The following is a 25,417-nucleotide window of genomic DNA, read 5'->3' on the forward strand; positions in this document are numbered from 1 at the left end:
CCACCGTCTGCTTCGCCTGCTCCGAGACCTTGAGGCTGTGCTTGCTGCGAGACGGGATCACAACAAACACCCACATGGAATTCCAGTGCTGAGGAGTCTCACGCTGAGGTCTGTCACTGCTGACAGCGTGCCTGGAACCCGTTCATGTGTGTGGTTGTTTGCTCCCAGATCTCCAAGCCCAAGCAGGGAGCTGCTGCACAACCATCCTCGGGGCAAATCCCTTCCAGGACCTCGCTAATGGATTCCCAGTGGGATTCGCAGCGGGATTCCCAGCTGGGCAGGGGCTGGATGAGGCCGAGCACTTCAAGAGTGGTGTTTAAAACACACAGTGGAGCAGTTCCCCATCCTCAGCTTCCCAGCTGAGGCCCCATGGCCAAGGCAGATGGGGGTGGGTTGTTGGAGGCGGCGTGACCTGGGCATTCGGGCAAAGAGAAATGGGCACAGAAGTTCCCATTTGATCATTCTGCTGCAGAAGATGCAATGGGCCCAGCGGGGAGCAGGCACAGACCATGCCCGGGGGGTGCAGGATCCTCCTGCTGCTTCTCATGGGCTGAGTTCCGTGTTTGCAGCAGCCGAGGGATGCTGCTGCAGGGAGGAACCTTTGGAAAGTTCCCTGCATGCACCACCCCGTCCCACCCATCCCATCCCACCCCATCCCACCCTATCCAGGGACGTGGAGCTGTTGGAGCGAGGCCAGAGGAGGCCACGGAGCTGCTGCGAGGGCTGGAGCAGCTCTGCTCTGGAGCCAGGCTGAGAGAGCTGGGCCGGGGCAGCCTGGAGAAGAGAAGGCTCCTGAAGGGGAGACCTTAGAGCAGCTCCAGTGCCTAAAGGGGCTCCAGGAAATCTGGAGAGGGGCTTTGGACAAGGGATGGAGGGACATGATGAGGGGAATGGCTTTAACCTGCCAGAGGGGAGATTGAGATGAGCTCTGAGGCAGAAGCTCTTCCCTGTGAGGGTGCTGAGGCGCTGGCACAGGGTGCCCAGACGACCTGTACTTCCCCTGCAGCAGGAATCATAGAACCATGGAATGGTTTGGGTTGGAAAGGACCTTAAGATCACCCGTTTCCAGCCCACTGTCATGGAATGCCACAGCATTGCTCCTGGGTTGCAGCGTGCCGGGTCACCGGCTCCGGCCAAGAGCCGCGTTTCCAACCGGCTGCACCAGCTGGTTTAGCTGGGAGCAGCGAGCTCCTGCCTTGCCGTGCAATGCAAACAGAGCAGCTCTGCTTTATCTGGCTCCTTATCTCAGTGTTTAACTGGCTCCTCTTATCAGCACTTGAATAATGATTAATCTCCCGGAGCAGGCGGCTCCGGCTCCCTGGAATCGCGGCTTCCGTGCGGAGCGTGTTGGGCTGATGGGACCTGCTGGAGGCTTTGCAGAGGGAGGGTTTTCAGCTGCTGCTCCCGGATCTTCCACAGTGAAACTGGTGCAAACGGCTCTTTGACCCCTCAAATCCCACCAGTGCTCAGACCTTCAGCAGATGGGCTGGGAGCGATGCACATCCCTCCCCAAATCCTCCAGGTTTGGTGTTTCTGGATGGGATAATTCACAGGAATGGCTGCTATCACCCATGTCTGGACCAGGATACAAATCCCATTGCCATGGGTAGTTGAGGGCACAAGTGATGTATTGCTGCTTTGTCACCTCCTGAGGTACCTCAGCCCATACAGGGCTCGTGGTTGCCAGTTGCCTCCCTGATGTTCGTTAGCACACACCACTAATTTCAGGCCTGCTCTGACACGCACCCACCTCCTCCATGAGCAAGGGACCACGGTGGCAGCTATCAAAAGTCAAGTCTCCAGCAAGATGTGCTTGTTCCCCGGGAGATGAGAAGCTCCCCTTGGTCTGGGAGCTGTGGCCAATGCTCCTGCTTGGTATTTATCCATCAAATGCTTCCTGATCCCTTCCCAGGGCTGTAAATCAGAGCAAGACTTGCAGGGTGATGGGCAGAGCTGGTGTTTGCTCCTCAGGGGTCACAGCAAAGCCATGTCCTGTGGTGGTGGAGCCGCAGCGGGGCTGGGGGCAACGGCCATGGCTTCATAGAATCATGGAATCATGGAATGGTTTGGGTTGGAAGGGAACTTAAAGTTCATCCAGTCCCAACCCCCTGCCACAGGCAGGGACACCTTCCACTAGAGCAGGTTGCTCCAAGCCCCTGTGTCCAACCTGGCCTTGAACACTGCCAGGGATGGGGCAGCCACAGCTTCTCTGGGCACCCTGTGCCAGCACCTCAGCACCCTCACAGGGAAGAACTTCTCCCTTACATCCAACCTGAACGTCCCCTGTTTCAGTTTGAACCCATCACCCCTTGTCCTATTACTCCAGTCCCTGATGAAGGTCCCTCTGCAGCATCCTTGTAGCCCCCTTCAGACACTGGAAGCTGCTCTGAGGTCTCCACGCAGCTTCTCTTCTCCAGGCTGAACACCCCAATGTTCTCAGCCTGGCTCCATACGGGAGCTGCTCCAGCCCCTCATCATCCTCGTGGCCTCCTCTGGACTTGCTCCAACAGCTCCATGTCCAAGCATTTTGTGGTCATTTCCCTGGCTGTGGGACTTGGCATTCCCAGGGCAAGCGCCCAGACGTTGTCTACAGCTTGGAGCTTTAAATAGCTGAGCATAAATAAAGGTGGCAGCAGAAATAGTCTATCCTGGCGTGATGTTGAGGCCTGGGAGAAAGCAATGGATAAGGGGGGGAAATCAGGGGGTGCTGCCATGGGGCTGGGTGCTTTGCTGGGGGCCCTAAAAACCTCACCAGGCATTTCCTAAGGTGTTTTCCCACCTTCTCCCGTATGTCTACAAGAGCTACGAGGCCACTTTAAAGCTCCCTCCAATTCCAGGCTGCTCTTGGGCTCTTCCGTAAATCAAAGCGGGGACGAAGCAGCATTCCAGGGAGGCAGGGGCCGACCCTGGCTTTCTGTGGGAAAAGCAGCAAAGGCTGCGTATCAGCGCTGAATAAAGCTCCTGAGATGGCAGGATAAATCTCTTTATAGCTCCAGGGCTGGCCTTTCCCAGCGAGGACCAGCGGCTCCGGGGGTAACCCCCATGTGCCATGGGTGTTCTTGGGACCAGGGTGATGGGTTTGCATGTGCAGTGTGGGCAGTGCTGTGACCTTGAGTTGAGGAGCTGACTGTGTCTTGTAAGTGGTGCAAGGATGGGGTTTATATGCCCTGGGTGAAAGAGCAGTCATAGATTCATGGGGTGGTTTGGGTTGGAAGGGACCTTCAAGATCATCCAATTCCAACCCCTTGTGCCCCTTTCTCTGGAGAAGGCTCCTTAAGGGGAAACCTTAGAGCAGCTCCAGTGCCTAAAGGGGCTCCAGGAAACCTGGAGAGGGGCTTTGGACAAGGGATGGAGGGACAGGCCAAGGGGAATGGCTTTAACCTGCCAGAGGGGAGACTGAGATGAGCTCTGAGGCAGAAGCTCTTCCCTGTGAGGGTGCTGAGGCGCTGGCACAGGGTGCCCAGAGAAGCTGTGGCTGCCCCATCCCTGGCAGTGTTCAAGGCCAGGTTGGACACAGGGGCTTGGAGCAACCTGCTCTAGTGGAAGGTGTCCCTGCCCGGGGCAGGGGTTGGAGCTGGAGGAGCTTTAAGGTCCCTTCAACCCAACCCATTCCACGACTCTATGTAAAAGCCGATTGCTGCCTCCCCTCCTGTGACTGTTACCCGACAGTAGAACAAGCCAAACACTGATATTTCCATTAAACCACCTCTTTTGGCTCCATTTCCTGGAAATCAGTGGTGGGGGCTCGTGCCTTTGCGCAGGAGCAACTCAAGAAGAACTGGCTCAACTCTTTGTGGTGCTGGTGAATGTATTTGCTGGCAGATGGTTGGAGAAATCCTTTCTATTTATTATGTCTTTGGCTTCCCAGGACAAGATAACAAATCAGGCTTGCAAATATGATGCTGGGGAAAATGGCTTTAAATTACTGCACTCCAAGTCTGGTGGTTTATTCCTTAATGCAGCTACTTTATGTGTTTCTTTTCCTCCAACTATATATATTCCCACTTTATTGGCTAAGCCTTTCCTAATTTATATTGGCGTTACTTTGATTAACGCTACTTTTCCCCTGGCATTATTATTCCAACACAGCTTTGCAAGTGTCTCACTTGGTGTTAAATAACCTTCAGATTCAGGCTGCAGGAGTTGGGATTGAATAAGCAGTTCTGCTCCTGCGTGTTAGCTCCTAAGTGCACAGAACAAGCATCTCTTCTGGAATTAACACCCCTAGGCTTGTTGATGGGAAGGAAACAGCTCCAGGTATCGTTTTAGCCATAACTTGAGCCATTTAGGATCACGGATTGGATAGGAGCAGGAATATGGTGCCACGGAAGTGGTGCTGCTTTATGAGGAAGGAAGGTTTCAGCCTCTCAAGCAGTTGCATTTAGACTTGTTTAATTATCATCAGGGGAGCGTGATGTGTCTTGTTCTCCCGGTATTTCCATACCCTGTTTGCTCCTTCCAATTCTTCCTGGAACGTGATTCCCAGATTCCAGAGGTGGGAACTCTTCAGATCTGAATCCAGTGATGGTTTATCAGCAGCCCTCCAGGAGAAGATGCTTTCACTTCCCTCTGCAGACAGAATATCTCTAAATCAACCCAACCCTCCCCTAAACCTAAGCTTAGGCCGAACCCTAAGCCCAAACCTAACCCAGTCCATCACACGTGGATGTCAGCACCGCTGCACCAGTACAGAGGATGGTCCCAGGATGTGAAGCAACCTAAGGAGGAAATCCAGCCTCAAAGGCCAGTTTTCCCTGCTGCAAACACCATTCCATCACTGCCCAGCCCAGCCATGGCTGCAACCCTTGGGAATGCTGAAATTAAGAGGCTTTGCCTTACAAACTGCTTTAAATCCATGGAGGAGACACCAAGACAGAGACACTGAGTTGCTGAGACACCAAATCACCACCAGGACAGGCACCAAGTCACCAGCAGACAGGGAGATGCTGAGACATGGCAGCATCTGATGGACCACGTCCCCAAGACCCAGCACCAGCAAAGTGAATCACTGGGTTCAGTGAAACTGTGGGTTTCACAGTGACCACAGTCCAGAGGGAACCCGTGGAGCCCATGAGGAACTGGCAGGAGCTGCTGGAAGGGGAGTTAAGGAAGGATTAATGGGAGAAGGCGGCAAAACAATAGCTTTTTCCCAAGGGACCATTAAGGCAGCAGTTGAAACCCTCCCTCGAACCAGGAAGGGCTGGGACTTCCCCGTTTCCTTAACTTTTCCTTCTTCCTTTTGCCTCTGAGGCTTTAACACTCATGGGGTCTAAATCATTCTATTTTCCTGCTATTCCCATGTTTCTTTAAAGGAGACAAAATAAAGCCTCAAGGACAAATTCCTTGTCCAAAGCCCCTCTCCAGGAGGGGATGAGCAGGAGGAACCACCAGCCTGTTCCCAGCTCGCTGAAAACAACCCGGGCTCCCCCCATCTCAAGTGATTTTCCTCCTTTTGTTCCCAGATGCAGGCAGCATCCAGCTTTCCCACCTACAGCAGGCAGGGCGGAGGGAGGAGGAGGAGGAAGGCGATCCCGCATCCGGTTGATCCGGCTGTTTCCCAGCTCTTGCTGTGCTTGTAGCAGGAGCAAGGAGCAGGAGAAAGACTCTGCCTCTGAGCAGCGGGTGCTGGTGGTGGAGCAAAGTCAAGATGCCATCCGGGGTTCCCCGCTGTTGTGGCTGTGCCAAGGAGCTGGGAAGCCTGGTTTGGGTTGAGAAGTGGAAAATATTGGGATGAGAAACATCCAAGCTGTGGAACAGGAACGTCTGTGTTCCCAGCTGAAGTGGTTCCTCCTCCTTTCCCTACTGCTCATTTCCATCTCATCCGCCTTTGCCTGCTGGAGGTTTCCACCCCTTGGAGCAGGACCACACATGGCTGCTTGGGATGGAGATGTCCCGGGGTGGGGATGTCCTGGGATGGGGATGTCCTGGGATGGGGATGTTCTGGGATGGGTATGTTCTGGGTGGGGATGTCCTGGGTTGAGGATGTTCCAGGGTGGGGATGTTCTGGGATCGGGATGTCCCAGAGTGGGCAGCAGCCACTGCTGTGTGCTCCTGCTAATGTGGAGCATCCATAAACTGCTTTGGAGAAGGTCTCTGCTGGCTGCCAAGGGGCTGGCATCCGTCCCGGCCCCTGGCTCCAGCTCTCCCTGCGGTCAGCCAGGACACGGAGCTGGGTTTAACTCAGCCTCAGACCGCTGGCAAAGCCAAAATGAGCAGCTCTGCAGCCAAGCGGGCATTTAAACACCCTTCTGCAGGGCTGTCATCATGTCCCCATGTGCCTGGAGGACGCAGCTCCCACCCGGTCCCATGGGAGCAGGGATTTCCTTATGATGTGATGTGAATCTTGCCCCGAGACATGGCACAGAGCAGCTCATGGGGAGCTATTCCATCTCACTGTGTCTGCTCACTGAATCCTTAACTAGACCATGCAAATTCCAGCAGCTTCTCAGCATCTTAACCCCAAGGACAGCTTGAGGCTGCTATTGCTTCCAATGTGTCCGGGACTGCCTGGCCCTTGGCTTGGCTGAGGATGTTCCAAACCTCACCTTAGAATCGTAGAACCACAGAATCAACCAGGTTGGAAAAGACCTTGAAGACCATCAAGTTCAATCATTCCCCAGCACTGCCAAGGCCACCACTAACCCATGTCATTCCTGGACATGGGTGATGCAGAGGCTCGGGGAATTGTGGAAACCACATCTCCTCTAGCTTAGCATCCCCAAAAAGCTGCTCCTTTTGGGATGCTTTTCCCCATTCCCATTAGGTTCCTTTTTCCCTCCTTCCACAGTGAAGGATTCTTGTCCAGTGATTGCATGTCTCCTGGGCAAGGAAGGACATACAGACTCATCACCCCATGGCACCTCTATGCACACTCAGCTTCTCATTACCTCCTGCATGGATGGAGAGACTCCCCATTTGGTGAAGGGGTGCAATCTATCTTTCCACCTGGGAATCAACATGCTTCTGCACTGTGACACCAAACTGATCCTATGGAGCCAGGCTGAGAGAGCTGGGCTGGGGCAGCCTGGAGAAGAGAAGGCTCCTGAAGGGGAGACCTTAGAGCAGCTCCAGTGCCTAAAGGGGCTCCAGGAAACCTGGAGAGGGGCTTTGGACAAGGGATGGAGGGACAGGCCAAGGGGAATGGCTTTAACCTGCCAGAGGGGAGATTGAGATGAGCTCTGAGGCAGAAGCTCTTCCCTGTGAGGGTGCTGAGGCGCTGGCACAGGGTGCCCAGAGAAGCTGTGGCTGCCCCATCCCTGGCAGTGTTCAAGGCCAGGTTGGACACAGGGGCTTGGAGCAACCTGCTCTAGTGGAAGGTGTCCCTGCCCGTGGCAGGGGTTGGAGCTGGATGAGCGTTAAGGTCCCTCCCAACCCAAACCATCCCATGGTTCCGTGTAAAATTGCTGCCCCAAACAGGCACTGCAGGGATTTAAGGTGCAGTCGCTTCTTGGGTGCAATTCTCCGGAGCTGGCGGAGATCTTCACCTCAGATGAGGTGACTCATGCCCTGAAGTGCCCGTTGCTCTCGCTGCCGGCTGCCCAGGCACGTCCGCACTGCAGCAGGCACCGAGGGTGATGCCAACCCCTCTGGGTGCCTTCCGCAACCTCAGCGCCGCTCTCACCCTGTTGCTGATGAAGGGATGCACACGCTGCTCTTTTCTGCATCACTTCTTAGTTGGTGTCAGGCTCGGCCCAACTTATAGTGTGTTGATTGTGCTCTTGTGTCCTATCACAAAACCAAGCCAAGCACCCTGGAGCTGAGCTCCTCGACAGACCCATGCTGGCACGGACCTGGGGGATGCGGTGGCTGATCTCCCACCAGCTCTCAAGGCTCATCTGGTGGATGGTTTTTAATGCAGGAGAGTTATTTCCTTCCAGTCAGCAAAGGAACACAACAGGGGATGTTTAGAATTCATGGGAAGCTTCTCCTCACCCAACACCCCCAAGACCTTCTCCGCAGGACTCCTCCATCCATTCTCCACCCAACCTGTGTCTGTGCCTGGGATTGCCCTGACCCATGTGCAGGACCCGCTTTGTCGAGCTCCATGAGGTTGGCTTTGGCACCTCTCCAGCGTGTCCAGGTCCCTCTGGATCCCATCCCTTCCCTCCAGCTCACACCACACAGATCTGCTTGTCCTGGGTGAGGAACCTGCAAACCCCCCCTCATTCCCAACACCTCCTGCAGGAATTCCATGCTGCGTGCACATACCTGACAGCAATAAGCAGCGTCAGCAAGCGCCAGTCAGCTATCCTGTGCCAAAACAGGTAGAATCAGCTCCAGCTCCATTCCCTCCACCCAGGCTCTTCTCACACCGACCTTCTGCCAATTGCCCAGCAGAAATTTGGAGACAACTTCTATGGTGTCATCCCAGCTCTGCTGAGTCTGTCCAAACACACGGTGCCAGGGCAAAAAGGGTTTGTGGGATAGACTTACAGGTAGAAACCTCCCCAACCTGATTGAAACAAGGAAGTCTGTTCTTTGGTAGATGAGCAAGGTCCAAATGGAGCATTTAAGGAAGATCAGGCCACAGCAGGAAGTCATCCAGAAGGATTTGGGGACATAGAATAAGGTTTTGGGGAGCAGGTCTAACACTGAGACCAACCTCAGAGACGGGCAATGGGTCTGTTCAAAGGATGCAAGAGGGATCTGGAGGTCACAAGTGGGTAAGAGCTGTCTCCAGGCTGGGTGATGGAGACCTTGGGCTGTTCCCAGGGAAAACAACGGGACATCAACATGGGTAAATACTGGGAAAGAGTAAATGTTGCTTTGGAAAGAGGAATAAAGTGGCCTCATGGATGTAATGTCAGGGGGGTTGGAAGTAGATGAGCTTTATTAAGGTCTCTTCCAAGCCAAACCATTCCATGATCATGGATCTTTGCAGTATCCATCCCAAGGGCCTTTGGGTGTTTTATTACTGACACCGAGTCTTTGAGGACTGTGCTCAGCCCCGGGGTGAGTCAGGCTGAGACTCAGCGTTGCTGAACCCAAACAAGCTCCAAGATGATCCATGTTTTCACCAGTGACCGTGACCAATGCGTGCTCAGCATCTCAGGCGTGAGGTGTGCACGGAATAACACGGCAAGATCCGAGGAATGCCGCTTCTCGTCCCGGGGAATTCAGCCAAGAATGTGAAGAGGCTTCACGGGTCACTCATGCTGCGTAAACATCTCTGCTGTCACATCCCATGACCTGCTCTTGAACTGGAGGAGCTGAATCCTCAGCCACATCTCTCAACCCCAATGAACATCGATATTTGTGGTCATGCCATGAGTGTCTTCATCATTGTGTCCACCAAAGGATGAGGATGCTCCACATCGTCCCCATGTTCTCTGATGGTTTGTCACTTGTTCCCCTCCATTCAGCACTCATTGCATCACATCTGGATGCTGTGTCTGGTTTTGGGCCACCAAGGTGAGGTAGACATCAAGGAACTTGGATGAGCTTGGAGCAACCTGGTCTAGTGGAAGGTGTCCCTGCCCGTGGCAGGGGGTTGGAGCTGGATGAGCTTTAAGGTCCCTTCATCCCAAACCATTCCATGATTCTATGAACAGGAGTGAATTCAATGGAGAGTCACAAAGATGGTTGGAGGCTGGAGCATGGTTGGAAGCTGGAGCTTCTCCATGAGGAGAAACTGAGGAAATGGGGCTTGTCCAACCTAAAGAAAAGTCTTGGTGTCCCCTAACAGCATCTAGAGCATCATCAAGCTTATTGAGAAGATGGAGCCAGGTTCTCCATGGAAGTTCACTGAAATCAGAGAGATTCACATGGGATATAGGGAGAAACTCCATCCCTGGTGGTTTCCAAGTGAAGGAGCGAAGGGGAGATGGTGTTTCAGGGATGTCTCAGGCTGAAAGGGAAGGAGGCTGCTGCCATCTAGAGCAGAGACTCCTCCTGTGTGCGCTCGCAGCAGCCAGGCTGCGCTTTCCCAGTGCTGGAAAGATCATCCAAAGAGCCTAAACCTGGAAAGTTGAGGAAAAACCATTATGAGCTGGACGGGAGCAAGCACCGGATTCCAGGCTCCGGGCAGAGCATCCGTCCCTGCGGCACCGCTCACATGAGTGCAGTGAACTGATTCAAAAGAGGTGGGAAAAGCCCGTTCCTGCCTCCATCCCACCGCACGTTCTTGCTCTCTGGGTTTGGTGCAGCCAAACCCGGCCCAGAGCTCGGACGAGGAAGAAATAGTTCGGGAAAACCGGGAAAAGAGAACGGGAAAGCCCCCAAAGTGTTGAAGAACTTTAATGAGGTGGCCCCAAAGCACAACCGTGCAGCTGAGCAGGGAGATGTCCTGATGTCCCCATGTCCTCCTGACCCCGCCATGTCCCCCTATATCCCCCCTTGTGTCCCCCGTGTCCCCGTGTCCCCATGTCCCATGTCCCCCCATGTCCCATGTTCTCCATGTCCCCCCATGTCCCATGTCACCCAGTCCCATGTACCATTGCCCCCTAAGTCCCTCCGTGTTCCCCCTGTGTCCCTGTATCCCCATGGTCCCCATATCCCATTGTCCCCCCTGTGCCCCCCCCATGTCTCCATGTCCTCCCATGTCCCCATGTCCCCCCTGTGTCCCCATGTCCCCCCATATCTCATTGTCCCCCCATGTCTTCATGTCTCCCCATATCCCATTGTCCTCCAGTGTCCCCGCATCCCCTCATGTCCCCGTGCCCCCATGTCCCCTCATGTCCCCCCTGTGTCCCCATGTCCCCCCATATCCCATTGTCCCCCAGTGTCCCCGCGTCGCCCCATGTCCCTGTGTCCCCGTGTCCCCCCATATCCCACTGTGCCCCCTGGCTCCCCGTGTTCCCATGTCCCCCTATATCCTATTGTCCCCCAGTGGCCCCGTGTCCCCCCATGTCCCTGCATCCCCATGTCCTCCCATGTCCCCATGTCCCCCCTGTGTCCCCCTGTCCCCCCATATCCCATTGTCCCCCAGTGCCCCCACGTCCCCCCATGTGCCCACGTCCCCATGTTCCCCCTGTGTCCCCGTGTCCCCATGTCCCCCCATATCCCACTGTCCCCCATGTCCCCATATCCGCCATGTCCCCATGTCCCCCCATATCCCATTGTCCCCCAGTGTCCCCGTGTCCCCCCATGTCCCCGCGTCCCCATGTCCCCATGTCCCCGCTGTGTCCCCACGTACCCCCATATCCCACTGTCCCCCAATGTCCCCATATCCCCCGTATCCCCATGTTTCCGTGTCCCCATGTCACCCCATGTCCCATTGTCCCCCCATGTCCCCCCGCCCTCTCCCTATCCCCTCCCTCGCTCCTCCCCGGTGTCCTCCCGCCCGCCAGGGGGTGCTGTGGCGCGGGGGCGGGGCCTGCTCCCGCAGCGCTCCGATGGCGGTGAGCCGGGCGCTCGGCCTGCGCTTGGCCTACGCGGCGGCCGGGGCCCTCACGGGGCTCTCGGTGTTCTTCACCTGGAGCCTGGCGCCGGCCCTGCGGCAGCCCGCCACGGCGGCGGCGGGCGGGCTCTCGGGTACGAGCGGCGGCCACGGGCCGGTGGGTGCGGCGGGGGCAGGGGAGCAGCGCAGCCCGCTGGGGGAGCACCCGGAGCCCCCCCCCGGCTCCCGCTGGGGGAGCACCCCGAGGCCTGAGAAGCAGCAGGTTGTGCCGGGGGGGGGGTGCATGGGGGCACCCCTGTCCGCTTGGCTTGGTTTGTTGGTGCGGGGGGGGCAGAACTGGGGTTGGCATGGGGGGGGAAGGTGTGTATGGGGGGGGAAGGCTGTGTATGGGGGGGGGACACTCTATGGGAGAGTAGCTCTGTATGGGGAGGGAAGGTCTGTATGGGGGGGGGAAGGTCTGTACGGGGGGGAAGGTGTGTATGGGGGGGGAAGCCGTGTATGGGGGGAAGGTGTGTATGGGGGGGTAGCTCTGTATGGGGGGGAAGGTGTGTCCGGGGGGGGAAGGTGTGTATGGGGGGGGAAGCCGTGTATGGGGGGAAGGTGTGTATGGGGGGGTAGCTCTGTATGGGGGGGAAGGTGTGTCCGGGGGGGGAAGGTGTGTATGGGGGGGGAAGCCGTGTATGGGGGGAAGGTGTGTATGGGGGGGTAGCTCTGTATGGGGGGGAAGGTGTGTCCGGGGGGGGAAGGTGTGTATGGGGGGGTAGCTCTGTATGGGGGGGAAGGTGTGTCCGGGGGGGGAAGGTGTGTATGGGGGGGAAGCCGTGTATGGGGGGAAGGTGTGTATGGGGGGGTAGCTCTGTATGGGGGGGGAAGGTGTGTCCGGGGGGGGAAGGTGTGTATGGGGGGGGGAAGCCGTGTATGGGGGGAAGGTGTGTATGGGGGGGTAGCTCTGTATGGGGGGGAAGGTGTGTCCGGGGGGGGAAGGTGTGTATGGGGGGGTAGCTCTGTATGGGGGGGAAGGTGTGTCCGGGGGGGGAAGGTGTGTATGGGGGGGTAGCTCTGTATGGGGGGGAAGCTGTGTATGGGGGGAAGGTGTGTATGGGGGGGTAGCTCTGTATGGGGGGGAAGCTGTGTATGGGGGGAAGGTGTGTATGGGGGGGATGCTTTATGGGGGGATAGCTCTGAATGGGGGGGGAAGGTGTGTATGGGGGGGAAGCTGTGTATGGGGGGAAGGTGTGTATGGGGGGGAAAGCTCTGTATGGGGGGGAAGGTCTGTGGTGGGGGAAGGTGCATATGGGGGGGAGCTGTGTATGGGGGGGGGAAGGCTGTGTATGGGGGGGACACTATGGGGGGGTATCTCTGTATGGGGAGGGAAGGTGTGTATGGGGGGCAAGCTGTGTATGGGGGTGCAGCTGTGTATGGGGGGGAAGCTGTGGGGGGGGGTAGCTCTGTATGGGAGGGAAGGCTGTGTATGGGGGGGAAGCTGTGTAGGGGGCAGAAGCTGTGTATGGGGGGGGAGGCTCTATATGGGGGGGGAAGCTGCATATATGGGGGAAGGTCTGTATGGGGGCAGAAGCTGTGTATGGGGGGGGGAGCTGTGTATGGGGGGGGGGGAAACTCTGTACTGGGGGGGTAAGCTCTGTACGGCCACAAGGCCAGGTTGGACACAGGGGCTTGGAGCACCCTGCTCTGTGGAAGGTGTCCCTGCCCGTGGCAGGGGTTGGAGCTGGGTGAGTTTAAGCTCCCTTCCACCCAAACCACTCTGGGATTGTTTTTAGGGTGGCTAAAGCAGGTGCCAGCACCGTGTGAGCTGGTTTATGGGATGGAGCAGCAATGCCTTCCTTGGAGAGCTCTACAGGGAATGCTTTCCCCATCCACCCAGGAGCTCCTGACCTCCCGGAATGACTTCTGCTCAAAAGCTTTGGGAGACATTAGCTCGGGGTGTCAGGCTCTGTTTGCATCCTGAAACCATGGGTGGGGGGCACATGAACTGCACCTTCTGATGCTCATCCCTTTGGAAAGAGGGGAATCAATTCATGTATCATAAAACCTCGCTGCTGGCGGAGCTGGAATTGTTCAAGTCTTCTCCTGCTCTTCTTTACTCTGCTCATAAACCTCTTCACAACTCCCTTTGTGTTGTACACAGTGCACAAAGACCATTTCCCCCCCCAAATATAGGTGATGAGGCTCAAGTGTGCCCCACTGCAGCTCGTGGGGGGAAACCAAACCCCTGCGCTGGGGGGGTTCAATGTCTTTAGCACAAACAGGGGGGGTTATTTTGGCTCCTCTGTGCCTTTTTCATGCCGAAGCTTCAAGAGGTGACCTGAGAGTGTCGCAGCTTCGTGGTGGGGAGCTCTGACACCGTGTGTGGGGCAGAAAAGTGTTCAGGCTGGTGGATTTGGCACCTTCGTTGCGTGTCGATACACCTCTGATGAAGCTTTGCCTGGCAGCCTCCTCTGTGAGCGTGTGTTGGGACATGTTCATCCCGTTTTGGGGATCTTTCTGCTTTACCCAGCACCTCCTGTGTGTTGGTCGTTGCTCTCTGAGTGTGTTGGGACATGTTCATCCCGTTTTGGGGATCTTTCTGCTTTACCCAGCACCTCCTGTGTGTTGGTCGTTGCTCTCTGAGTGTGTTGGGACATGTTCATCCCATTTTAGGGATCTTTCTGCTTTACCCAGCACCTCCCGTGTGTTGGTTGTTGCCTGTGTTGCTGGGAGGGATGGCAGCCTGCTGCAGCTTTGGCTGCTGTGCCTTTAGTTTGCCAGGGATGTGTGTTTCGGGATGTTGATCCCTTCTATTTCCTCTCTCTCAGAAGCCCTTCTGATTCCTGTTGCATCTTTCTCTTTAATCAGTTTCTCTCTTGCTTATCTTCTAGAGGACCTTCCCTGCCACAGTTTGCATTGAGGTCTGCCCTCCACTGCTGCTTGCACTGACTTTCCCTTGCTCTGGCACAATTCCTGGCGTTTCAAGTAAGGATTTAGCTATTTATTTACTCCAAGTATTAAAGGCACAACTGCCACAGGAGCCTGTAACCAGAACCCTCAGTCAGGAAGCCAGAAGCCTGTAATTTCAGGTGCTGAGCAAACTCCCTTTCCAGTCTTTCAGGTTGGCTCCTCATAAACCCTCCACGCAATGCCTAGGAAAATCCACTTGCTAATCCTCAGAACATGCCTCTGGGCATATATACCTGGGAATTTTGGGATCACCTTCAGTCACACACACCCCTTGTGCATGGTCCTTTCTTTGAAGCAGAACCACCCAGCCCCAGTGCTTCTGATAACCTGAGGGGCTTCATGGGCTAATCCCAGCCCTGGAAAACCATTCCTGGGCGAACAGCAGCTGCTTTGGACACTTCCCATTTCATGTGGAGCCACTCACAAAGGTTTTTCTCATTTACTGCTTGTTTGGATCTTTGACCTTCTCCCCTCCCTGCCTCAAAGGAGCTGATTTTCCAACACAAGCCACGCATCTCTAAGCAACTCCCATGTTTGCCTTCTGCCAGAGGCAGTTTCAACGCAAAGCAAGCAATTCAGTGCTTTCAGGATGTATCCAGCCCTTTCCCAAGTGGTTTTTAATGTCGTGGTGTAACTATCTCCTCCTTTTCAATGGAATAGCAAGAGAAGGGGTTGGTTTTCCGCTCCACAGAGACTTTACGGGCCGTTTCCAAGCTGCTCAGATATTTCTGGCAAGATGCAGAGCTTGTGCTTAGTGAATGTAACGTGGAGCAGGCATTAAAGCAGCCGCGGAGGAGATGAAACACAAAATGTGCTTTTCACACCCTTGAAACTGTGAAAATACCTGGTGAGTGAAAGCAGAAGCAGCTTCTTTGTGCTGCAGACAGTGTCTGCTGCAGAGGTGCTCTGAAGACTGATAACGCATCACCTTGCATAGAGTAGATCTCTTTATGCAGATGGGTTTGTTCCCCATCCAGGCTGGAATACCATGGCCAAAAAGCATTGCAGTTAGGGAGTAAAACATGGATTTGGATCTAAAGTACCTGCTGTTGTTTGCTGAAGGTTTGGCCCGTGCCTGCTGTCGTCCATGCTCAAAGAGGGAGGGAAAGCTCAGAAGGGAATGCAGGAAAAGCTGCTCCGGGCTTGTGCTTCATGGTCATTGAATGGGAGGACAGAATGAGTCCTGCCGAGGTGCTGGGAAATGTGATGTTGGATTCATGGAGCAGCTCAAGCCTGGCCCCTCGTGTCCGCCCTCTGAGGACGGCCGAGGTGTCCACCAGCTCACACATGTGCATCCCAATCGGTGTCCCTCCAAAGCCAACCTCCCTGGAACAGCAACACACTCACTTGCACGTGTCCAGAGGGGAATTCTGCCAAGTGAAAGGCAGATTTCCCTGGAATACCCCGAAGATTCCTCTCCTTCCGAGAGCTGTTTTCCTAAAATACCCCAGCGTTGCTCCGCAGCTCTTTTGGCAGCGGAGCTGCTGAAGAAAAGCCATTTTTAAGCTCTTCCCAAGCAGTTGAGGCTCAGCTTGCTTGGCTTTAGCTCCTGGATGAAACCATTTTACCCTTTGTGAGCATCAACCAGTGAAGGCAAAGAAACACGCTTGGGGTTGGCAAAGCTCAGGCTGCTTTTGGAGTGGGGATTTCTGATGCTCCGGAGGGTAGAAAGGATTGTTTAGCTGGAAAAAGGCTTCTTGCTCTCTACAGACTTCATATTTTCCAGCTCTGTTTGAGCAGCTTGGGCTATTCCTTCTCCTTTCTGGTCTCACCTTGTTTCCATCATCCTTTGCCACACATTCGGAGCGTCGGGAGGCTGCGAGGAGCGTGTTCACTGCAGAACAGCTCCAGTGGTGCTGTGGTTACGTGATGCTTTTTGGCCTCTGTTCCTAGACTCCGAGTGCTGGACACAGTGTCCCAACCCTCCCTCCCCAGCACCAGTGCAGTTGGGGGCTGAGCAACCCCGTTGGTTGCCCTGGGGTTGCTGTTTGGAGAAGGGGAAGATTTGGCTTCCTTCTGCCCAACTTTCAAAGGGGGGGGGCTTAGGAAAATATTTGGATAGGAGGGTTTTTCCTTCCCAGGTTACAGCTTTTGAACTTGCCTTTTGAGAGCTTATTTCAAGTGGTTCCAAGTATGCTGTAAGCTTGTTTTTGGGGGGGGTTTAAACAGGAATTCATCTTGTCAAAGTACCTGTTAACTTCAAGTCAACAAACCCCCTGCTCTGTCTGTTGTTTCAGATGTGCTTGGGGCTGTTTCCTTTTCCTGGAGCTTTGTGTTCTTGGGATAAGCAGGGTTGGATTTAAAGGCAACTTCCCCATTGCTCCAGGTCGGAAATCCCTCGATTGTGTCTTCTGGAGCAGCTCTTATTTGAGGATCATTCCAACCATGATGTGGGGGGGGTGAAGCCACTGAAACAAACCTTTCTCTGGAAGGGGTGTCAGGTTTGGGGTGTTATTTTAAGCAGGAATGTAACTGGAGCTGAGAAGCAGGTTCAGGGTTTGCTGTTGTGTGGGAATGCAAAGAAGGAGGAGATTTAGGGGGAATAGCCTGAGGTGGGAAAGGAAACCTGAAGCTCCTGCAGTTAATCATTCCCAGCTTTCAATGAGACACAACTTAGACTTCCTTGAGCCATAACTTCTATTTCCTCTTCCAGTAAAACCTGCTTTAAACCCTGGGTTTTGAAGCTGTGGAGCTGAAGGAATGACCTGTTCTTCTGTTACCTGCACGGAGCTGGTGGGTTTGTGTCAAACCTTTTTGCTCTCGAGGTCTGCAAAGAGAGAGATTTCATGTGAATGAAAGCTCCTGGTGTGCTTTTAGTGTCTCCCTGTGGTAAGGAAAGTCTTTGCTGTGATACACTGCAGTGAATGTGTTCCTCTCACCACTTAACTGATGTCTAGTGGTGAATAGAGGCGACTTTTCCTTTCCTGAGTGTTTCAGTTGAATTCAACTGGAATAAAATGCTCCATTTCCAGCCATTCCACCCTTTTCCTTTGGAGTCTGTTGGAAATAGTGGGGGTTTTCCTCCCCCTGAATGCCCTGTGTAAATAAGTAGTAGCTTAAAGAGGCTTTTTAGCAAAGGTATTGAAGTGTTTGTTAGTGATAACTACATTTAGCACATAAATTCCAGCCCCTGCAGTAACTGTTGGTTTTCTTTGCCTCCTCACACTCAGAGGTTGCTGCTATTCCACAGCTTGGGATCCCCCAGCTATTCCCATGCCTTCGTCAACATCTGGATGGTGCTTTTCCTCTCTTTTGTGGCTCTTCCCAACTTCTGAGCAGCACTTGGTGGGGTTCAGGTGCCCCCTTGAGTGTCTCACAAGCTGAGGATGAGCAGATTAAGCAATGAAGCAAGCAAGTCCTGCTCTTGGCTCTCCTGCTTGTCGCTGAGGGCTGGAGGAGGCTCCTTTCCCCTCTGTTTCATGTGGTAAGGAACACGATGTGGCCGAGCTGTCTGTGAAAGGAACCCTGAATTTACTGTGTGACCAGCACGTGCCGTGGTTGTCATGAGGCTCTTTCTGCTCAGTCACGGATGAGGCAGAATTAACCCAGCACAACAGTTTGCCAAGTCACTTCCTTTCAAGTGCTGTGTCAGGCTTTAGGGGCAGGCCAGGAACATCACTGACCCCTCGTGTGCTGCTTCTGCTCTCCCCATGGAGAGCTTTGGGAGCACCAGCAGCACGTTTGGGGTGCAAAGAGCAGCAGCTTGACTCAGCAGCTCACATGAATTGTGCCAAGTCACCTGGGAGGGGAAGCAGCTTCTTTTGCTGACTTAAACCACCCAAGTTCCTCATTTCTTTCCACACTGGGGCTTGGACTTGCTCGAGCACGAGCTGGGAGGTAACGTGCAGGCGAGGAGGTGGTTGTTGAGCAAGCTGAGGCATCAGCTCCTCTCTTAACCCCGGTGGCAGGCGTTGTGCAGAGCATTGCCCGTGCAATTGGGCATCTGCAGAGCTCCAGAGCATCATCCCCCAGCTCTGGGATGTGGAGCACTGTGCGTGGTGGTGCCTGGGTGCAGTCATCAGGAGCAGTGTCTTCAGGAGGCTCAGGGGGAGAATGCTCAGTGCCTGGAGCCAGAAAACACATTGAGATACCCTTAGATGAAGCAATGGACTGATTCTGCCTTGTTTGCTGGGATCAAAAGCCTGTGAGACGTGGGTATCAGCGCTCTACCCTTGGGCTTTTAGTGCACCCTGAGTGCTTTTGCTTTTATGTTGCGTTTTGGGGAAGGTTTTGCTTTCCTGAGCCACCCTTGAGGGGATTTCAGCTTGCTTTGCTCCATCCCAAGACACCAAAGAGGCAAACCCCGTTGCCAGGTTCCCCCATCAAGCCTGGAACTGACTCTGTGTGTCTCCAACTCCATCCAGGGCATCTGGTAGAGGAGGAAACCTGCTGGAAATGAGCTGGAAGCTGCTGGGAAGCTCAAACCCAAGTGCAGTGGCTCTGTGGGATGACTCTCTTCTATCAGCTCCTTCCCTCTGCGCTCTAACACATGGGAAGCTTTGTGTGGAATGACCATATCCAGCAAGAAAGGAGCTCTGGCCAGGCTTGTGGCTGCTCTTAGTGTTAAAATATAGTGGGCAAAGGTGGTTTTGCTTCCTTGGCTGCTGAGAAGGAGCCGCAGAGGGAGGTCTGTGTTAGTGCAGATGCCACAGGGAGCAAGCTGCTATTTCAGCAGCACTGTCATGTATTTGTTTAAGCATTTTCCCCCCCCCTCTGCTGCCCTTAAAAGCTGGAAGGAGAAACCCAAGGCAGGGAGTTGCATCGGGGTGTTGGAGTCTTTGCCAAAGTGAGTCAAAGGTTTGAAGTCTCTGAAGTGGTGCTAACTATAGGTTGAGTTAACGGCTTAAAGGAGGTTTAGTCACACTCTTCACACTGCGACTTAGGGAGGAACAACTTGCTATAATTGGACTTGATGCTGCTGGTACTTGGGATTGTGTAATGAGGAATGACAGGCAGGCTTGTGCTGGTGGGTTATGAAGGCTTTGACAGGCTTTAAGCATGTGAACAGGCAGTTCTTGCATTGAGTGGCTCTTGTAATTGTCTTTCTGAAGTGTGGGGAAGAAGGAGCAGGTTTTAGAACAAGAGAAGAGAAGGAGGCATCGTTTTCCTGAGGGAAATTGGTTTTCAAGAGGGACGTGGAGCTGCTGGAGCGAGGCCAGAGGAGGCCCCGGAGCTGCTGCGAGGGCTGGAGCAGCTCTGCTCTGGAGCCAGGCTGAGAGAGCTGGGCTGGGGCAGCCTGGAGAAGAGAAGGCTCCTGAAGGGGAGACCTTAGAGCAGCTCCAGTGCCTAAAGGGGCTCCAGGAAACCTGGAGAGGGGCTTGGGACAAGGGATGCAGAGATGGGATGAGGAGTTTGGGCTTCCAGCTGCAAGAGGGAAGAGTTAGATGGGATATTGGGAAGAGATTCTTCACCAGGAGGGTGGTGGGATGCTGGAATGGAGAAGCTGTGGCTGCCCCATCCCTGGCAGTGTTCAAGGCCAGGTTGGACACAGGGGCTTGGAGCAACCTGCTCTAGTGGAAGGTGTCCCTGCCCGTGGCAGGGGTTGGAACTGGAGGAGCTTTAAGCTTAAACCAGGCTGAGATTCCGGGATAAGCTATTTAGGTGAATGAAGCCCTTCCTGTGCCAACCTGTGATCAAGACCTGATCTCAAAACCTGTGCAGAAAAAGAGGGACTCTTGCCCTTCCCCTCTCTTTGGGGGGTCACAGCCATGAATCCATAGCATCCCTTGGTATTCCCAGTGGGATTTAGGGGCTGTGTGTTGCTGAGGCACGCTCTGTGTGTGCTGCCTGTACTGACTGCTCTTGCTGTCTGATCGATCAGGTGTTCTGGCGCTCTGGGCCCTAATCACGCATGTGATGTATGTGCAGGATTACTGGAGGACCTGGTTAAAAGGGCTGAGGTTCTTCCTCTTCATCGGGATCCTCTTCTCAGCTCTCTCCGTGGTGGGATTCTGCACTTTCCTTGTTCTGGCCATCACCAAGCACCAGTGTAAGTACTTCGTTAGAGCTGGGAGAGATGCTGCCGGATCCACTGATGCTGGGATTGGGTTGGAAGGAGCAGAAGAGGCTCCAAAGCAGAGCTGGGGGTGCTGCTGCCATCCCTCTGAGTCTCTGAGAGGTGTTGAGAGGGAATGCCCCTGCATTTCCTTTACCTGCACTGATACCTCAATGACACAAGACTAATTCTACTGCCCAACACATGCCACTGCCTTAGGGCATCTTCTAACATCTAGGAGCTGCCTTGATAGGCCTGGTCTAAAGGCTGCTGGGAGGCAGTCTGTGTTTTCCAGCTTTATTTCCTATAGGAACTGGAATTTACTTATTGCTCTGAGAAAGGGAGTGCTCTTAAACGTTGTCTCTTCACCCATAAAGCAGGTGGGTGAGGGTGTTAAACTCCAAACAGGAGGCAGCAGGGGGAAAAATGCCTTCTACACTTAGTCAGCATCTAAAGCTGTGTTGCTATAAACCACTTCACGTTCTCTAAGGAGGGTTCAGCTTAATTCCTCCCAGGATTTGCTTGGCCATAGAGCAAAGAGCAAGCTTGGGGGTTGTTGGTTTTAGAGGCTGGCTGTTTGTTGCTTGCTGCATTTGGGCTGAGAGCCACCAAGAGTCCTGTTGTTGTTGTGCTCGTGGTGGTGGGCAAGCTGTGTCGGGGTCATAACCCACCAAAAGCCCTTGGCTTAGCCTAAATACGCTCCCTGTGGAGACTGGAGTGCTTCAGCCTTGTGCAAGGGCATGAAAACACTCGTATGCAGCCCTTAGAAATACAAAGGGAAAAGGAAAAGCAAATGTTTTTCATCACCTTCCTTGGAGACATGAGGAAAAACTGTTTGGGGGGAAATTTGTGGGGTTTTTTAGGGAAATTAAGGGGTTTTTTTTTTTAGGGAAATGGAGGTATTTTAGGCAAAACCTAATTTGGGGGGAAACCAACATCTGCATGAGGTTGTTCATGTATGGAATGTTTAGGACTAGTGCTTTGAATCAGTGGGATTTACTGAGTTTGGGGTATCTTTGGCTTAGAGATGCACACCAAAAAGCTCGCAGGAGCTGGGGGGTGAAGCTGGCTTCTTCCTGGCCAGCCTCCATGAGGGATAAATGGGATTTTTACCTGGATCTGTCTTCTTCTCTCTCCTAGCCCTGACTGATCCCAAAAGCTACTACCTGTCGTCCGTCTGGAGTTTCATGTCCTTGAAATGGGCCTTCCTGCTCAGTTTGTACGCTCACCGCTACAGGAATGAGTTTGCAGACATCAGTATCCTCAGTGACTTCTAACACTTGGACTTCAAAGCTGTGGGAAGGTGCTGGAGGTTTGAGGTGCCCCCCAAAAGGCATGGTACATGCAGGAGATGTACGAGAGGCAGAGAAGGAGCCCACCCAGTGCTGCTTGGTTTGTCTGTCTGCAGTAGGGGTTTTTCCTAGTTGCTTTTACTCAACCATTTCAAGTGTGGCTGCTGCTGTCCCTCCATCTGTAACTTCCCTGGAGTCCCTGGGGCTGGTGGGGACGGGAGAGACTCCACATGCTTCAACACAGCAGGTCTAGATCCACTCTTTGCATTGCCCTCAAGTTCAGGACATCCTGGGCGCCTCCAGGAGCTGTAGGTTCATACCTCATGGATGCAGCACCCACCACCTTGTCCTCATGGGTGCATCACCAGCGTGCTTCAGGTGGGTGCCCCGGGGTGGGGGGGGTGTAGCAAAGCACCCTGCTGTGTGGAAGTCAGCTCCTTTTGCACTGCTCTGCCCCTCCAAGAGAAAGGAGAGATGAGCCTTTCCATGAGGCAGGAAGTCCCTTTGTACCTTCCAGCCAATGCATCTCCCAGCAGGTTCTTCTCACACGTTGTAGGCAAGGTCAGCTCGTTCCTGTGGTCTGGATGAGCCCAAAGGGACGGGCCAGCAGCAGAGAAGCACCCAGGCTCTGTCAGAGATGGGGAATGTTGTTTCTGGCTGCTCTCCAGGATCATTTTAAAAGGGAATATAAGGGCATATTTAACACTGGGATGTGTAGCATTTAGAATCAGGTGTTTGGGTGTAAGACGTGCTGGGCAAAGGCTCACCTCAACCTCTGAGATAGATGATTCTGCTTAAGGAAGAAAACCTGTGTTTCCTTTGCTTTGCTTTTCTTTGTTTCCCTGGAGCAGGATGGGAGAGGGGAGGATCATGGTGCTCAGCAATCAGAAAGGTCTCCAGAGCCAGCTTCCAGCACCCTTCAGAGCCACAGCATCACGCAGCCATGGATGAACTGCTCTTGTGCAGTGAGTTAAGGGGTGACACGTCCACACTCATGGGCTGGAAGCAGCAGGGCATGACTGGCACATCTCTGCAGCTCAGCCGTGTGTGGCACTGCCCCGACAGCCTAAAACCCACTGGGTTTGGTGACCTCTTTATCCCTGTGGTTTGCTCTTCTGAAGCCTTCAAGCATTTCCATCCTAAGTGTGTGCTCCAGAGCAGCTAAAAGGCTGTGGGCTGCTGCTCCTGCACATCCAGGCTGGTGTTTTGCTGTGTTGGGCTGATGCTGCTGGCAGCTGGGAACTGGAAACAGCCATTTCCATGGATAATTCTAGAGGTGGGTGAGAGGAGAGGCAGGAGAAGCCCCTTCCCTTGCAGACTGATGGAAGATGAACAAGGCTGGTGCTGGAAAGAGCCTCCCAGACACACTCGTGCTGCTGGAGCCTTCCCTGAAGTGCCTCCATGGCAGGGGATGGGTGATGGGACCTGCTCAGGGTGTTGTGGCAAGTGAGGTGTGAGTGGAAGGTCCTCCGTGCTCTGTCAGCCCAGCTTTCATATGCAATCTGGAGAGGAGTATTGGCTTGTCCTTTCTGTCACCTTGTCCTCGTGGTGTGCTCCACCTTATTAGGTGGGTTTGAACCCCTCTGCTCACTCACAGGCTCCATCCTCACCTTCACTGGTCGCCTTTGGAAGAGGAGTGGTTCAAGCCCCCTCAGTTGAGCTGTTGAGGGGATGTTGGAGGTGTCAGCAGCACAGCTTGGTGATGCTCTCCTGTTTCTTGGGTAGGAAGATCCTCAAGTAGAGGGAGGAACATCTTTGGGTCGATGTGTAAGCTGAGGGGACCCAGGCAAAGGCTGGGGTGTGAAATGATTGATTGCTTATTAACACTCAGGCTTTTCAATACTGAAGTCTCCCTTTCTGCTGCAGCCTGGATGCAAAGGGTTGGATGCAGGGATGGAGCTGCTCATCTCACTCCTCTGCCCAAAGCTCTGGAGCTGGCAAGTGGTTTTAGCATTGGTCGTGTCAATGAACCAGCTCTTGGTGCCCCAAATCCACTGTGGCTGTGCTGAAAACTGGCTTCTGGTGTCCCTGGGATGCAGAATTCCCAGCACTGGTGAGGCTGATGGAGCTCTGCTGCTGCCTTACAGCCAAACATCCCCAAACCTCACGTCTGGCACCATGTAGCACCTCAGCAGCTCCTTTTTGGGTGAAATTCCCCCAAATCCCTTTATCCCGGAGGTTTTTAAAGTGTATTTCTGTGGCTGTACCTTCGCCTACGAACAGCTCATGGAATTATCCCCTTTCTCCTCTGATTTAGCTCTGGAATTTCAGCTCAGCTTTTTAAATGATGGGGTCTGTAAATATATAATATATTTTTACATGGTTTCTGCTTCCTTTGCACGCTTGCTCCTGCGGTGGGGTGCTCTCGGGCACAGGGGGGGTCATCTGTGTGTATCCCAGTGTCTCCTTGTACTAAACCACACTAGAACTTGTATGTGACACCACGGTAAGAGCAGAAATACAGTCGTCTTTCTCACCAAACCTGTGTCTGGAGTGCTTTTTCCCTGTCAAGATGACAGATTCCATCTCTCTCCTCCCTTGATGACAACCCACAGGAGCAGCAGAGGTTTTGGGGTGATGTGGAGCCCCAGCTTTACCTCTGTCATGTTCTTCCCCCCGCATCCTGCTGGATCCTGGAGCATCTTTGGTTTATTTTCCCCTGTTGGCCTCTGATTTCTCTTTCCTTGCCCACAGCCTGAAGAGGGACAGGGCAGGAGTCACCTAATTCCTGGGTGGAACACTTCATCCAGGCTGCACCCACTGGAATGGGGAGGTGTTGTCCAGAGCTGGGGCTGCCCCATCCCTGGCAGTGTTCAAGGCCAGGTTGGACACAGGGGCTTGGAGCAACCTGCTCTAGTGGAAGGTGTCCCTGCCCGTGGCAGGGGTTGGAGCTGGAGGAGCTTTAAGGTCCCAAACCATTCCATGTGTTTGGATTAAGCCATCAGTTTCCTAAAGGATGGGGGAAAATAGATGCTGTAGCCTATGAATACCCTCCCTGGGGGATTTTGGGGGCAGTGAGAGCTTGGTGCCCACCCAGGAAGGGGCTGAGATGAGCAGGGTCATTCTTCTGCAAGGGCTGGTGATGGGACAGGGGTAGGTGCTTTGGTGGTACCGAACCAGGCTTAAACCTGGGGAGCTGATGCATTTGCTCTTGCCATCTCCAAAGCGTAAGTAAGCATTAAGCAACCTCCTGTTGCACCGTGAGCATCTCCTTGGTGGAGAAATCCACCGTGGAGCAGCAGGTTTGGAGGAGGCGCTGTGTGGAGGTGCTCCATCCTGCGTGGAGACACCCATCCTGCAGCCCCAGTGCTTGAGCAGCCTCTCCTGGCTTCACACAGGAGGAGTCAATCCCTGCATCCCCAGGGGAGATTCCCAAATCCCCTCTGGATGCGCAGAAGCTTCCCTCTGGGCTTGTGCTCCTGGGATTAGGCCTGGGATGAGCAATTGGATCTCCCTGGATCAGCAGCCGAGGTCTCCCCTGTGTGGCCTCAGCGGGGAAGCTCCGAGCTGGCTTCCAGCACGGGCACAGCCGAGGGGGATACGGGAATCCAGCACCTCCTCTTCCTCGCAGGACTTTGGGAAGGAGAAGGCAGCTTTTGGAGGCTGAGCAGGGAGGGGAAAGGCAAAGCAATGGCTTAAACGACTGCTTGAAGGTCGCTGGGAGCGTGGTGGGAAGCTCTGCTCTGACCTGGAGGTGCTGTGCGCTCCTGCTGGTGGAGATCCCTCATCCCAACCCTCACTGCGGGCCGGGCATCGCGCTGGGTGAGCCCTTGGGCTGCTCTTCCCACCCTATCCCTGGTGCCACGAGTCCTGGCGCTGATGCTGGGACCAGGCCCT

At 54.2% G+C, this 25,417-nt stretch overlaps 1 protein-coding gene across 1 annotated transcript; it reads left to right on the top strand.

Annotated features, from left to right (window-relative positions):
• Positions 1–11,295: 11,295 nt before the first annotated feature.
• On the top strand, positions 11,296–24,061 carry SLC48A1 (solute carrier family 48 member 1). The gene is made up of 3 exons (XM_030510489.1): positions 11,296–11,472; positions 20,115–20,282; positions 21,429–24,061. Exons 1-3 carry the CDS (start codon positions 11,334–11,336, stop codon positions 21,563–21,565), a joined length of 444 nt encoding a protein of 147 aa, XP_030366349.1. The 5' UTR covers positions 11,296–11,333; the 3' UTR covers positions 21,566–24,061.
• The last annotated feature ends 1,356 nt before the right edge of the window (positions 24,062–25,417 follow it).

This window comes from Strigops habroptila, chromosome 23, assembly GCF_004027225.2.
Source record: "Strigops habroptila isolate Jane chromosome 23, bStrHab1.2.pri, whole genome shotgun sequence".
NCBI classification, from domain to species: Eukaryota; Metazoa; Chordata; class Aves; order Psittaciformes; family Psittacidae; genus Strigops; species Strigops habroptila.

Excerpts from the sequence above, each read along its gene's own strand:
- SLC48A1 (XM_030510489.1), top strand. The coding sequence starts at position 11,334 with ATGGCGGTGAGCCGGGCGCTCGGCCTGCGCTTGGCCTACGCGGCGGCC. Across the intron at positions 11,473-20,114 it reads GGCGGCGGGCGGGCTCTCGG|GTGTTCTGGCGCTCTGGGCC; the intron begins GTACGAGCGGCG and ends CTGATCGATCAG. Across the intron at positions 20,283-21,428 it reads GGCCATCACCAAGCACCAGT|CCCTGACTGATCCCAAAAGC; the intron begins GTAAGTACTTCG and ends TCTCTCTCCTAG.